The sequence below is a fragment of the Acanthaster planci genome, linkage group LG09 (assembly GCF_054643075.1).
Source record: "Acanthaster planci isolate LZ-2023a linkage group LG09, COTS_SCS, whole genome shotgun sequence".
Lineage (NCBI taxonomy): Eukaryota > Metazoa > Echinodermata > Asteroidea > Valvatida > Acanthasteridae > Acanthaster > Acanthaster planci.
In genome coordinates, this window is record NC_141785.1 from 1,610,948 (window position 1) to 1,627,374 (window position 16,427).

Genomic DNA, 16,427 nt, shown 5'->3' on the forward strand with positions numbered 1-16,427 from the left:
CATAAACTTGCATAAGATAATGTCGGGCGGCACCGACACCACGAAATGTAAAGTTTCAATGAAGCCGTAAAAATGATGATGCGGCTTATTTGATGAAAAGATTTTCAGGGATTGAAAACAATTCGTACCTTGCACAAAACAATGAATTTACTCTCACATACATTAGGCAGTTCCGTTGATCCGCAGGTCAGCTGGGGAAAATTCCTTTCTCACGGCAAGGGGATGGTATGGGAAGAAATGTTCACAGGTTCAGGGAAGACCTTACACTGGTAACACGGTCGTCCCTCGGTGCTGTTACTCGACCCAGGTTCACTGCTCAGTCGATGTTGGTCGAACGAGGTCCGGACGATAGTCGCCGCAGGATTTCGCTGCTACGTCAGCCGGGATGTTTTGGCTCTAATCGGTAGGTTTTCACTGCCCGGTCGGAGGGAATGTGGACGCTGATGATAGCTCAGTTTCACTGCTCAGTTGGGGGAGAAACAGGCTGCTGATCGACTCCAGTTTTACCGCTCGGTCGGAGGAAATGTGGACGTTGACGGTCGCTGATTTCACTGCTCGGTTGGGAAAACAACTAACACTAGTAGTAACCGTTAGTGTGCTGATCGTCGCCCAATCCGCACACAGTTGGTGAAGTTTAGGCTGATGTTAGCTCACATTTCACAGGCTGCGGTGCTGAGCTGTGTGGGCTAGCCTATGCCGTTCGTGTCCCGTACGTGTATGTAGCATACGTCATGTACAGTACATCATGTAGTTGGTGTACGTAAGCCTAGGCCGTGTGTAGCATCATCAAACGTCAGGCCTAGATGTCAGCTGGCAGTGGGCTCTAAGGCTTGTTCGTGGCAGATTTTGAGTTCATGGGTAGTTTTCCCGAGACTGGCGTGTTCTATGATTGTTCTCCTACACCGCTGCCACCATGAAGTGTGATGAATGTAAAATATTCAGGACAAAGAAAGTTTGTTTCCTGTGCCACTGCCTAGTGGTTTTATTCATACACACCCAGGAATGGAGAAAAGTGAAAGGCAGGAAGCCGGATGGCATTGTATGCATACGCTAAGTAAAATAGCCCCTAATTTACATATCACAACATTCAACACTAAAGGCAGGTCACTGTCACTACTGGAGCTGCTGGAGTTCACTCGGGTAGGCAACAGTGACGGTGATGCTCTGATGGCAGATTTAGTGACATTTAGTTTCTGCTTACCAGTTTTCCTGAAGCATCAAAGCAGTTAGTTTGGCTAACCATTGATCAGCCTGGCAAAGACCAAAGACCTTTTCAGTTAGCCTCCTATTATTACTAGGCCCCATAAAATATACTTCTGCTTCCGGTTTCCTGACTGACCCTAATTTGTTGGGGCAACAATAAAATTGTTATCAACAATTTAACAAAATTCATTTTAAAAAGATTTGTAAAAAATAAAAAATAATCCTGTTGTCTTTTCTGTCTTTATAAAATACCACTAAACAAGCCCTTCTCACATTAAAATGCTTTATTTATATATGTTTTCCTACTTACATTGCAACTTCTGAAAAAAACAACAACATTATTTTGACAAATTCCCTTCATGTTTTGCTGTCGCAGTGGTTAAAATATGTGCAAAAAACTCAATACATTAAAGCAAGGTTGCCCCGGTTCTTGTCGTGCACATGCAAAAGAACATGTGATGGAAATGTAGCAACAACAATTAGGGGAATTCCAGAAATTAGGGATCTAAAAGTGTGACATTTTGGTGTCCCTGTTACATCTGACCTTTGTTATTTGACATGGAAATATCACCGGAATTGATTTCAAACTACTACTGTTTGTTTGGCAGGTAATTTGTATTAATTAATCTATCTTGGAAATTAGACAATGTGTTCTGAACCAACAAAATCATATGTCAGATGTGACGGGGACACGAAAAAAAAAAGGACCCCTAATTTCTGGAATTACCCCTATACAAATAGCATTGTTACACTACACCAGCTGTACATGTACGCAACCCTACAGCTGCATGACAAAAAAAATCAATGTTGAAAAAAGATTTCTGCCAGTTAATTCAAAGCACTTAGTCTCTTTTAAATGTGTGTATTTTCTATGTTCACGAGTTTAATTTGAGGTTGTTTTACTTGTAATTAAGCAAGTGTGCTTCCACAAAATTTTCCTGCCACGGCACAAGGTTTATGGCCTGCCTGTCTGGATGCATCATAGACAGTTACCACACAATGCACAGACACTGTTGACCAGTTTGCCGTTGTGATTACCCAACAAGTGTCGTGCATATTGGTATAAATTGTTCATAATTCTTAAGAATTGTTGACAGTAGAAATTTTTACATACATCAATAAGCAAGAGTAAGCAGGAGGTTGTGGGTTCGAGTCCCACCCAAGTAAGCTTGTGAGGTTTTTTTCACAAGCTCTCGGACAAGCACTGAGCATACAGTGCTTATTAATATACGTTGGGTAAGGGCAAAACCTGTTATATATAATTAACATCTCCCCAATGCAAAAATACATCTTGAAAATAGAAATGTGTTTTTGGGGGGCATTATTAATATTATTATTTATCATTTCTGGTAATGACACCAAGGATTCCTCAAAAGTACCCTAGGCACAGTAGCTTGCATGCCTGCAGATACCTGCAGAGAGGAGACAATGAGAAACAATTACAGTTTTAGAGGAGGGAGGTAAACCCCAGATGAACATTCTGGGTAAAACCCACAGAATCAGGTGGGACTGAAAACTCAATCCACATGTGGACCAAGCCAGGAATTGACCCCAGACTGCAGAGGTGAAAGATGAGGGAAGAACTACTGACTCCCCAAAACTTCACACCTCCATCACCGTCAATAATATGCTAACGACTGTTGACAGTAGTAGATACTCAGGCCGAGTTACATGTATCTCCAGTGACAGTCAGATTGACAAAGAGATCAAATTGAGGATCAGCCAAATGAGCTAAGCACTAGACAGACTTCAGGCCAGGGTGATGAATCACCACATTGTATCCATGCCCTCAACACTGAATATCTTTATTGCCTTTATTCTCACCTCCCTCTTCTACAGCTGTGAGTCCTGGACTGTCTACAGGTGGCATATCAAGCAGCTGGAGAAATTCCATGTGTGCCCTTTGTTCTATCCTAGGCATATTATGGCAGAACAAGATCAGCAACCTTCAAATGCTTGATTGAGCAGATTCATCATTCATCAAGTTCACGCTAATGAAAGCCCAGCTGTGCTGGACAAGGCACATCATCTGGGATGGGAAACAAATGCATCCCGAAGTGCCTGTTCTTCAAGGAACTGTCAAAAGGGTGCAGAAAGAAGCGCTGTCCCAGCAAGCGCTACAAAGATGGTGTGAAAGGGAACCTGACGTGGTGCCATGTCAGGGAATCAGACCTTCAGCAAGCAGCAGAAAACCATTCTCAATGGCCTACTCTCACCCTCCCCCAAGCTACAACTTCCCTGGAGAGAAAGTACAGGGAGCAACAGGAGGAGACCTGTGAATGCCATCACAGAGCTGCTGTGGCACCTGTCACAACACTCTTCTTCCAGTGCTTCACTTGCCAGACTGGGTCTACAGAGTTACCTGAAAACCCATAGGGAGGAGCACAGAACCTGTTGTCCTTGAATCAAGAGACAATGGACCATTTCTTGCAAATGTTAGTGATATGTCAAAATAAACTATTGCTAGTACTCACCGTCCCACCCCATAGAGCACATTGGTGACATATGCACTTGTGACAGGTCCAGCAGTACACACTTAATTTCTCGTTGTGGGCTTCACATCTGTTTGAAAAAACATATTCAAATTATCAAAAGTGGGAGCTTTTCTGTCACAATCTGTTTACAATTATTTTGATGTGTTATACAATTATGCATTACTATATCTCTTTTAGAGTGACGTCATGAGAAGTCGAGGTATTTATGCATCGTTTCATCCAGCAATGTAAAATGGGTTTAACCTATGTAACCTTAGCCAATAGTCAAGGCGCCTGTGGCACCCTGGATGCTCATCTGGTAACAAGAGGAAGACCAGTGAGAGTGGCAAAGACACAATATTACCTAGTTAAGGTATAAGCTGTGGAGCATGCGGGGCAGTTATGAAAAATGCAAATGCCACCACCTTGCACACTTCATTTCAGCGCCCAGCATATGCATGCACAACTGTTCCATTATAATTGGCTCTCATCATTCCCTGTGTGCGCATAGAATCGTTGACCCAATGATTAATTGAAAAATATTAAAATTTGCCTGTCTCTTCCTCATGGTTGAGTGGGTGTGACGTCAATAGTTTGAATGGGTGCGAGTAATTTTTATTGGCCAATATCCACAACATGTAATGCATTATGCATGAGATATCCCCACCAAATAGGAGTGTAAAAAAAAAAAAGCCTTCTCCAGGAGACAGTAAAGACGCTCGAGGTGCTTCACCACTCGCATGGGTTTCTTGTTACTACTGGGATGCCACGGTTTCATGTTACCACTGTACTGGTGTCCAGAGTACCAGGGGCGCCTTAACTAAAGGCTAATGTATCCTGTGCATTGTTTGGCCCATGGCTATTATGCAAAAACACAGCAGATGCACTCAATATTGAAACAAGGGTGGTCAGGGAGAGAAGAGGAGAAATTTAAAACGATGTTGAGGTGAAAACCAACAAAGACTCTGGGATAGGCTGATCCTTTTTCTTAATCAGGTAATGAGTGCCGATTTTACACCAGTTTGGCAAAATTTTACCTTGCTCAAACACACCAGCCCTGGTTGAAGTTCAGCACTGCTACAGCAGCACTTAACCTGTATGACTCTTTCAAGCTGGGATAAAGTCCGATAACCATATACTTATTTATGGAATGCATTATTGAAGTATTAGAAGTAACTTCAGTAATGCGATTTTGACAAAATTTCTTTGTTAGTTGAAAGGTACAATTTAATGACTTGAACAGTAAAGACACTTTAAAACATTCCTCCAGATGGACTGCTTGCTTTATTAGGAAGTTGTAATTGATTAGGAACCAGTGTCTCCACTGGCCACCTGTTCACCTGTCCTGAGAGCAGGCAAATATCAATGAGGGGAGGCATTTTTTACTTCTAAACTCCTTGACAATGGGGGGGGGGAATCTTGTTTCCATCCCAAACATTGGGTACAGCTATGGATTAAGACAGCAGCAAAGAGTATGAATTCGCAAATTTTGCTTGTAGTGAACAGGCAGTTTTTATCATTGCCAGGAAAAGACAAACAGATACCTAAATTTAAAATGAAACCCTGTGAGGAACAGTGAATTGATCAAACAAATAAATAAAAATCCCTTGTTTCTACACTTTAAAGAACACTTTAAGTGTTCTTTGTCAGTGTCAGTGGTAGAAATGTAAACTCAAGCATGCAAAAGCTGCAAACGGAGTACTATCCACTGTGTGCACAAGTATTCCCTCACCAACAAAGAAAAAGGCTGCTGGAACTGTTTAAGCTAGGCACCTGGCACAAACATGAAGACCTTTGTATTCCAACAAAGTTGTGGTCTGTGGGAGATGCAACCAGTGTCTAGTACATGTAGGCCTATGCATAAACTTCTGCATGTTGTTGTTCTAAAAAATACTGTACATGTACACACATTAACTACTGGTGATAGGACGGGAACCGGGTACCTGATTCCTATAACAGGTGGGTATCTGGGTATAGTACCTGTAATTAGTTATTTCAGGCATAGGTAGAAACAGCTCGTTTTCTGAATTTTTTCTTTTACTGCACTGTGTTGCATGAAGTGATGTCATGATGACGTCATTAGATCATTTATTATTAAATTTTGAATATGTCTAAAAACACACTTTAGGCCAAAAAAATAAAAATACTTGGTCTCTGGTCAGACCAAAGTTCCAGAGTTGATGCGGCGATGCGTTTTTGGGGGGTGGGGTGGCTTTTTAAGACTGGCAACAGACACGGAAATGAGTGGCACATTTAATCAAACAGCAAAGGCTAGTAGTAGCATTTTGCATGTCATGCCACCGTTGTTGTTGACCAGCTGGCTGCAACTCTGTAACCTGCCCATGGTCTACTGTTTATGTTTGACAAAACATTACGCACAGGGCACGAGCTACCCACTAATTCTTTTTTTTTGGCCTTATATACAGTTTTCTAGGGGCAACTCTGGGCAATTTACAATCTTTTGCCAAGTTACCCCAAAAAAGCAAAGTTACACAAAGGAATGACCATTTTGCATAGATATTTTCTTCAGAAGAGTTAAGATCGCACCAAAAGAAGTCACTTAAGTTGAAACCTCCACCAAGTTGTACTCTTTGTAGGCCACTATCTTCAGAACCACAAGTCCGACATGGATGAAACTTGGCATTCACTCAAAGAGGGATGTTTTATCAGGGGTAGTTGGGGTGATTTAATGATTACATCATCACAGGCCATGTGACATAATCTTAAAGGTGTGTAACTTTAAGGGTCAATAGCTATAGAACTTTGAGTCCTATTTAGTTTACTTTTTATTTGAATGTAGACGGGGATGTATTTTCTATGATTACTAGGGTTACGCTATGATGACATCGGGTGACATCATCTTAAAGGGGCACAGTTTAATGCCCTATAACTAGAGAACTTTGAATCTGATTGGGTTCACTTTTGGTAGATAGGTAGACTAGGATGTATTATGGTTTAAATAAGAAGTGACGCATTGTGACATCATTATGAGTTTGACATAATTTCAAAGGTGAACATTTTTAAGTCCTATTACTAGATAGCAGCAAGTATGATTGAGTTCAATCCTGTGAAGTGAGTTTAAATAGTGAAACCCATGATGACATTTTACAGTAACAACTGTACACTGAATTCAGTTCAATCTTGTACGTGGGTACATAGGGATGTGTTGTAGGTAAAACCAACGAGACATCATGACATCAGCTTGTGATTTTTGTAGACGTGTATTTTCCTGAAAATCTATGATCATGGATTTGCACACATTTTGTATTTTTGTCTGTCTAATAGCACATATCCTTGTACAGCAAGTGCATTTTTTGCAACACTTAAAGGCTTACACTGTCCAAACAGCCATCTAAGTATGCAAACCAAAGTCATCAAACCCCCTTCAATGCTCAAGTGACATTAACAATCCCATCACCATGACAAATTAAAAGCAAAAGACCAAACGCGACATTGGCTGTGTATATAACTTAGTGACATTGGCTATGTAAGTCCAATGCCACACACCAAGTAATCCTACATGCAGTTGGCACTTTTGAAGGAGGAAGAAGTAAAGTGCAGACAGTGCCTTTGAGAAGACAGACATTCCTTATGTGCACTGGGGGATGCATTAAGCCATGAACCCAGCCATATTCAGTTCTACTTATTTTTCACCTTTGATTTGATGGCTTTCATATGTCTATTCTTTCTACAATTTTGTCATATTATGATGAAATCTGTAGCATGACATATGATATTTTTTGCTCCAAACCGTGCCAATTACGTTGTAGACATCAATCAACAGCTCGTCTTTTGAAAACACACATGTATGACCATGGTTCCCGTTGACCATGGTTTTGACAATCACAAAGGCATACAGGTGCAGGCAGTGCATGCAACACTGCATGTAAGCTCGGCAGCCTTATTTTAAAGGTTAATGAAGGGACAAAGCTACACAGGCATGCCATGCATGCAGTGCACAACTGTCATTGAATTTGAGATGCATTCGAGGTGAAAATAAACGCATTCCTGTTTGTGTATTCTTTTGAAAAAGGAGGAAAAATTGAATTTCAGGGGTCGGTTTCAAAAATACCGGAAATCCTGATAAAATTGGAAAAGTGGCATCTCTGGCAGAGTCACTGTTGAAATTTAAGTGAATTGTTGTGAAAGCTGAGTGGCAGTTATGGATGATCACAACTTGAAGGCCCAAATAATAGAGATGGAGGAAAAAAATCCACTATTGTTATTCAAGTGTATTGGTTACTGATAAAGAATGTGCTGTGCATCAATTAATGACAGGCTATAGCTGCCTGTCGTATATCTCACGGGCAGACAACCACTGTCCTCGTGCGACCATGACCACAGTGTCGCTATAAATGCCTGCCACCTTGAAGGATTATTGCACAAGGACCAGCAAATCAGATTTAGAACTTTAGACAGTAGGTGAAGAATCCTGGGCTTTGGTGGGAAGAGGACATTTTCTTGTTTTGTAAGAAAAAAAATGGTGGATAGACAAGGGAGGCAGATTTCCACAGTGAAAACAGCCGTGTCTTGTCAGTGGAGTTCTCCGCTTGCAAACTAGAGTGGAAAAGTGAATGCTTCACACCAGACTTTCCTTCCATCAAAATAAAATACCCAACCCCCGTGTTACATGTGGAAGCTTGAACGGGGCCACAGAGCCTTCGAGATCTGGGACCAGAGCAATCCATGTTTAGAACTCCGGTACATCAAGATCACCCTCCAGTTAAATGGCTACCTCCACAAGGGCATCAGTCTTTACAATCCCCCTCCCAGGTTGATGGGTCTCAGAACTCATCACCTCATCCAGAATTGCCTTCCAAGAAGAATCCGAGACACCATTGAGATTTCCGGCACAACAACGTTCCCCTTAGGTGTGCACTGAACCAATTCAAGCTCCATTGAAAATAGTGTAAAATCAACCAAGTTTGGAGCCCCATGGCAAGCAACTGAAGTCCCTGAGGCCTCTCAAACAAAAAACAATGTGTCGTTTGGTCCTTCAGATTTCATTTGATTTTCAATTTTTAGTAGGTTAACCAATGAATTTTTTTAATTATCCGCCCAAAACAAACTCACCCCCCAAAAAGCGAATGTTGCCAAGCCCTCCCAGCGGCCATTTTTCAAATGACATCCCTCACCTTCCTGGGGCTCTTCTGACTAATTTTCAATCCCATTTTTGTCTGCTTTGCCCCCGGATAGGTGGCCCTGAATCTACAGAGATGATCCTGGGCCACACAATTCCACTATTTCTTGGCCCAAACAGACCCCTCTTTTCGAAACAATCTCTGGGGTACTTTTTGTGCGCCTCGGCCTGGCGGAGAATTTTCCTTGACTTGGGACACTGCACCCCTAGACATCGGTTTCAAGCTCAGCAACATATGTTGCCCACTACTAGCACCAAGACAACCTCACCTCCCGGGCAGTAGGGTCCCCTATACCAAAAACCCATACCATGGATTGTTCCTCCAATATCATTAATTCCTCGAGTGCTACTTCACGTGGCAGATACCAAGTCAGTTGGTACCTTGATATGTCCATGCTGGTATTTGGCGCCTTTTTGGCCCCAGCTCTTTCCAGATGGTTATAATCCAACTAGAGTGGGGGGGATACTTATGAAATGCCAACATATCCGAAATTGTTTATCCCAGGTAGAGGCAGCAGTGAAGAATTTATACAGAATATTGCCAGGAGTAAAATGTTAGCAATAAGGTTGAATTATTTGGTGTAAAAATTCTTACATACTTGATCCTCACTAATAGCATTCAACTTAGTGCTCAATCCAAGTTATATTCAGCAAAGGAATCTGGAATCTAAGGCAACCAGAGAGCAGTCCGGAGTTAGAGGAACTAGCGTTACAACTCCCTGCAGTCATGTTAAATGCAAGGGCCAGCTCCAAGGTGGGTGCTTACGCCGGAGCGCTTAGGAGATGGTTTGATTGGGCAACTAAGTAGAGTAAGCCCTCAGTTCCAGCTAATCCGTTTGATTTTGCTCTTCATATTTAGTTCATTTGAGTAAATTTCCGAAATCGCCTGCTCCCATCACCAAGGCAGTGGCAGCTATTTCTTGGGCTCACAAACTAGCTGGAGTAAATGATATTTCATCATCCCTCGTTTTGTTTACTGCCGAGGTTATTAAAAGGTCTCTTGCTAAACCAGTTATAAAAAAGGAACTACACTAATCTATAGACATCCTCAAGCAGATGGTCGACAAATATATCGGGCCTAATGGTCATAATGTGGCTAATTTATTGAATGTAAGAACGCCCACAATGTGTTTAGTGGCATACGCTGGTTTTTTTTTGTTTTCACAAGTTATCTCAATTGAATCTGGAGCATGTAGTTTTCACCTCAACTGGCATGAAATTGTTTCTACCATCTAGTAAAACCGACGTGTACTGAAGTGGTAGATCGGTACTTGTTAGCAACGCTCATTTGCCATATTGTGCGGTAGAAATGCTGAAATCTTATATTGCGCTCACGGCATTTCAGATCCAGATGGATTCATTTTCAGAAATTTGACAAAGATTAAAGCAGGTTACAAGCTCAGAGAAGCTAACCAGCCGCCGACCTACAACATAACAAGAGAATTGATTTTGGATGCCATTAAACCTTTTGTGGATGATGCTTCACATTTTGGAGTTCATAGCCTCCGGGCGGGAGGTGCCAATGCTGCGGCCAATACTGGTATCCCTGATCACTTATTTAAGCGACATGGTAGATAGAAATCGGAAAGTACAAAAGACGGGTATGTTCACGATTCCGATTACAATTTGCTGTCCGTTTCCAAGGCTTTGAGGTTATGATTTGTCAGTTATCGCGGCTGTTGAAAGATCTTTATGATTGGCCTAGATGTAAGAAATCTGCGGTTTTCAATTAGTTCTTAAGTTACACATGTCATGCGGTTATAAGATGGATTTGAATTGGTTTGTATCTATAAGATATTTTGTCTTATAACACAGAAGAGAACAAACAGGTCCAGTAGGTGGAGACATGACTTCTACGATTTTGTCTACAATGATGGCTAATTGCTCAAGGTCGACAGAGTCACTTGAAGATGCCAAAATCAAGAGTACATTTTGAGGTAAACGTTGCAAACAACGAAGGTATTTGGCCTCGCAGCCAAAATCGCTTGTTTAAAGTTTACAAGCTCAGCAAATAAGCTATCAGCAGTATGACTAGAAGGTTTGAGAACTCTTTTCTTGTGTAAAGAATCATACACAAAGGTCGTGGAATCATTAATGCCGGCTGCTAACCAAACAATCACTAGATCACGCCCAAGGTTACCAGTTTAGGAGATTTGGATAAATTAAGCCAAATTATCCCTAATGGGAACTTAACTAAATATCCCTTACCACTGAACTCCGAGGAAAATTTCCATCTCAGCATAATTGAAGTGGGAAAATAAATAATAAGGTGAAAAGGTGTTGTCCTTCCACCAGGATAGTTACCGTATAGGAGTATACATTGCCAATTCAGCTCCTATCCCGCTTCCAGACAACGGCCAAAAAAAAAAGAAATAAGGAGAGTAAAGAAGACTATTTATCAAGCTAAACTTTTTGTCGAGGCTTTGCAGTCAGTCTTGACAACCGAACTCGTCCAATGGGCGATGGCGACTGCTTTTTTGCTCCGCACACAGATAAAACCGGGAAAGCATGCTCTTCTTGCACATGCACAAACACGAAAGGGACACTGCCACTGAATGGGCCAGTTTTCTTTTGTTACTGGCCTAATCCAGGCAAGAACTATTTACAGGAAAAAAGCCAACCAAAAGCTGCTTGTGGCCTTTCTTAACCAAATCTTCAAATGGGTGCCATTCAACGGCTGTATGCGGCAGTTGTAGTAGGAATTTCACTACAGTGTGATTGTTTGCAGTGTCTCCATGTTGAAATACTGCTGGTGAACGAATTTGTTGAGTGGTTGCAAACTGATTGGACACCACTCACCTGAATCTTTCTTCGGGGTTAGGAAGAAAGTGGATTGAAAGTCAATGTCTTGAGTGTCTTAAGGACTATCGTCACTGTTTGTTTCTGTAGGAAGGAGTGCATGTCCTATTCTAAGCCTTGACGTTTGTTGTCATTATTCAGGATTGGAGTTGGACAGGGCCAAGGGTCAGATGGGAGGTGCCTGAGACCTTGTAAAGGATTGTCACAACAGCCATCCATCAAGGGAGTCATCTCAAATCTCATCCAGGACAAGCTGAGGACAAATTGTGGGTGGGTGTTGCAGCTGAATGTTTAAGGCTCCTGAACAACTTTCCCGCCAATCTCCCCAGAATGAAGTTATCAATATTTGTTTACAGATTCTTTTTTATTATTGGAGGACAACACTGAGTTTTATCTCTTTTAAAGATGTGGTAGCTCTGAAAACAGCTGTTGATTTTGATTGGATGGAGTAGTTGTTTCACAAGTTGAATCCTTCGAAGTCGCTCTCTTCGCTGTCACTGTGGAAAAGTTTGGCCAAGTCCGCTTCCAACTTGACCGAGTCCTCTACGTCAGACTCGCCTGTCTTTTCCCCTGTGATAATCTTGGCCTTGATGAAGCCGTTGATAATAGTCGATGGCATGACAGCTTTCCAGGCAGCGACAATCCAGTTGCACACCTCAGCATGCATTGCCCGCCGCATCTGTCCGGTCTTGGTGTACGTGTGCAGCCCCTCAGCCATCCACTCCTCCCAGGCCTTTCTGAAATGGAGTTTGAAAACTCAGTTGACTGAAATGTCAAGCGGCTGTAGTTTCTTCGTGAGGCCACCAGGGATCACTGCCAGTGTTGTATTGTGCTGAGTCTGAAACATCTTCTTGACGCTGTCTTCCTTGTGGGTTGTCATTGAGTCGAGTACGAGTAGAGAAGTCTTGTCGGCCACTACAGCACCGTTGTGCCCACTCGCTCATAACGTCAGTGTTCATCCACCCTTTTTTGTTGCACACCACTGCAACACCTGCGGTCATCTCTTCTCTTTGGGGGTCGTGGTCCTCTTGAAGATAATCACAGGCTTGAGTTTCTTCCCGCTGGCCATGCAGGCGAGGACCACGGTAAAGCTCATCTTCTCGTGGCCTGTTGTTGTTATGGTGACGGTCGCTGACCCCTTCTCGGTGACAGTATGGTTCATGGGTGCATCGAACGTCATTGGCACTTCATCCATGTTGATGATCTTGTCTTTAGTGAGGGCTAATCTTTTAATATTGCGATCTGTAAAATCCACAAAGCTTGTCAACTTCTCATCCCAATCGTCAGGGAGTCGTTGACCTACTGTGGTTCTTGCTCTCACGGACAGCCCATTTCTTCGCATGAAGTGATGACACCAGGCTGGGCCGCTGATGAAGTTGGTGATGCCTCGATCCCTTGCCATCTCCTTCGCTCTTGCCCTGATGACGACTGTGCTCAGGCCTCAGCCAGCTTTGTCAAGCACGAACTGCTTCAGATCTTCTTCCAACTTGGGCCACAGAGGTTTGCCACCCCTCCTGGCTTTTAACTTCAAAGGAAGACTAGCCAGGAGTTTCTTGTCGTTTCTCCAACACCGGACCATGGACTCGTTGACGTTGAACTCTCGCCCTGCCGCTCGGTTACCGTGCAGCTCAGCATACTCTACCGCACGTCGCTTGAGGTCAACGGTGTAACCTGTCGCTTATTAGACGCCATTGTCTTGTGAGACAGTGAAGGATCGCCTGAGGCAGCTGACCTTTTATCATGTGCGCGTGCCAAACCAAGTAACCTCAGACTGCATCAAAGAGCTGCAATTGGTCCACTGGCACGGGACAAAGATTGTGATTGGCTGCAGTTCTAAGATCAGAATCCCGTTCAGAATCCTTGCTGTTGATATATAAGGGAAACGATCCACCTGAACATTTATATTTCGTGTACCCTAGACAACGACAAGATGAAGGTTTTAATAAAGGGAGTTTTGGTAGTTGGTATGTACCACTACAACAACCATGACCTCACCGTCGGCGCAAAATATACTTTACGACGAGACTACAACAACCCTCGCGACGTCAACGCGGAAGCAGTGATTGATCAAGAGGGGAAGAAGAAAACAAGCATCAAGAGAGATGCTGCAAGATCATTATCAAAAGTAATGGACAGCAAAGACATGTTAGTCAACCTGGACGCTGGTTTTCTTCTTAAACCGAAGAGGAAAGCATTTTTCCACTCCCTTCGATTTGGCATGGCTCAACGCTGCAACGTGGGATTTTTCTGTCATGGCGGTGACGAAGAAGCAATAAGACAGATTCTCTGCAAAGAATGCTTCGCCTTTGAGATTGCTTGAAACATCAACTGACAATCAAAAAACAACCAGCCCTTTTAAGGGCTCCAATGAGATAAAAGAGATTGTTTGCAATTGTGCTCATCCCTAATTTTTGACTGTATAATCCCTGATCATAATTTTCAAATGAAGAATAAATAAAAGCGAAATTCGATAGACCCCGCTCTGTAAAATCCCCCGATAAGTTTTTAAGTGAAAATAGCACAGTAACAGAAAAACTACCAAACAAAATAGGAAGCATTCCTGAACTGATAATAATACACCATTCCCTTGGCTTATCTGGATTTTTTGCAACGCCAGGATCAAAGACCACCGGCCAACAATAGCTTCAGAAAGAACAAACAGATCACTGCGGACAGTATAGTAATACCACGTGGACTGCAGTTGGGTTTTTTGATGCTGGAATACATACTACGATCATAGAGCTACATTCACGCTGAAGTTACAAAGGGCCTTTGTGGAGACGTGTGGTCGATTGAGCCTCCCCAAACTCACAATGCTCCCTTCACACATGAACTAGCCCCATGCGCGGAAGGGCCCATTTTGGCGAGCCGTTGCGGTAGTCTTTCGTGTTGCAATGATCTACCGACGCGCGTGATGGTGCGCCTTATAAGATAGTGTGCCATATACGCTAAGCTTTGAATCTTAATCTGAAGATTTTTGAGCCCTGCGCCTTATAATCCGGGTGCCTCATATTCCGAAAATTACGGTAGGTTGACATTACTTCATACTCTTCCTTACATACAATTTTCAAAGTAGATTCAGATTTCATTTGATTTCATGCTGCTGACTCAGATGCACTTATCTTGCACTTTAACCATGTGTAAAATATCCAACAAAGCAAATTTGAAACCTTGCAATATCCAAAGTACCATGGAGGTACAACCAGGTTTAGCAAGTATATCTAACAAGTGAGTCATGTATCATTCAGGGGTGTGAGTAGCCACTTAAAATTAAAGCAGAAAACAGCCAGCCAAAAGCTGAAATTTAAAAAGTTCCCATACTTATGCACAGATCAGGTGTACAGAAAAGCTGAAATTCAGGTTCAACATCAAAATAAAAAAGGTGAAATCAGCTAAAACACTGAAAGCTCACATCCCTGATAATAACAGGAAACAAACTCTGTTAAATTTTATTTCCAACCCTCTGATTCAGTCTTCAACACTGGACATGGACAAAGAAAGTCATAATGTATGTATTGAGTGACCTTAAGTCAGTCTCTGGAACCACTTAAACACTGAACAACTATTGAAAGCTCTCTGTTATTTAATCAGTCCACAATAAGTGACCTGCTAATGCAAATTCTCCCCCCACTTGTTCTGAATAAATGAACAGATTCTTGCAAAGGAAATCCAGGTTAACCACTTCCTGCCAAGTGCCTTTTAGAAATGCAGTGCCTACATACACATGAGTAAGATTTGAAGCTTTGCATGGTGGATGAAACATGAGAAATGGGTTTGCAGGTACACCATGGAATCAATCTCTTTTGGACGAGATGTGGTTCTTAAAAGAACCGGTGAGTATAAACTTGACGTTTCGGCCAGCGTTGTGGGAGGCACATGACTTAGTGTGGAACTGAGTACTACCACATGGGATACAGTTGGTTTGGGAGGATGTTTGGTGAAATAAGAGAGTTAGTCAAAGTTCCCACTGATGAGTCTGAGGAGGTCAAAAAGTCTGAGTGGGAGAATTCCCGCACACCGTAAATGCATATGGGTTCTGCCTCGAGGAGCTCCGTGAATCAGTCAGCTAATATATCTTTCCCAAAGAGTGGAAGGTCATGTAGATAAGACTTGACATAAAGCTCATATGGTATATCAACACATCTAGGTTGATGGAACCTCGATTGGTTGATGTTAGAAAACTTGGGTGAATTGCTCAAAGAGGACCCTACATTCTTCATCCAGATAAACGAAAGACATTCTTTTCCTCGCTTTGCATGGTAATTGTGGTTGGCAAATTTACCTTCAACTTTGTGTTTCATCTTCAACAATGCAACACTGAGAATTGTCAAATAAAGATACATCCTGCAGTGAGTTGACTGCTGCAGTACCACAGTGACTATCCGACCACACGTACCATAATGTACATGTTCACGATTGAGCACGTTCATGTAAATTTCCCTTTTCACATACAAAATTCCAGGCTGGAGCTCATTATAAACTGCCTATTGTACCCTAGCTATTGTTATGTTAATGAAGCTGCTTCCTTCCTAAAGCATGAGGTCCGCCGTGACCCGCCAGAAAGATTAGTGACTGCCCTGGCCTGGCATGCCAGGGGGGCTGAGAAATTTTAACAACAAAAGGAAGATTAATAACCAAAAGCCATATGCAACCTTTGCCCTTCCAGTCAGCCAAGGCCCCATGCGTCACCACTGAACTATTCAAGATGTGTGAATTACCAAAGAAAAGTTGACTCAATTCTTTATTATCACCGTCGTAAAAAGTAAGTAGGATGCATGGTGGCATGTGAACGACTTGCATATGTTTGTATT

General features: G+C 42.4%; 1 protein-coding gene across 9 annotated transcripts in view; it reads right to left on the bottom strand.

Annotated features, from left to right (window-relative positions):
- trim37 (tripartite motif containing 37) overlaps nucleotides 1–16,427 on the bottom strand; it is a 317,829-nt gene that overhangs the window by 219,747 nt on the left and 81,655 nt on the right. For all 9 annotated transcript variants that reach the window (XR_015426288.1, XR_015426287.1, XM_087140616.1 and 6 more), the window contains one exon: nucleotides 3,678–3,765. Coding sequence is in view for 7 of the 9 variants with exons in the window: in XM_087140616.1 (XP_086996742.1) it covers nucleotides 3,678–3,765 (88 nt within the window). In the remaining 2 variants the exon portion in view is untranslated. The remainder of the gene's footprint in view (nucleotides 1–3,677; nucleotides 3,766–16,427) is intronic.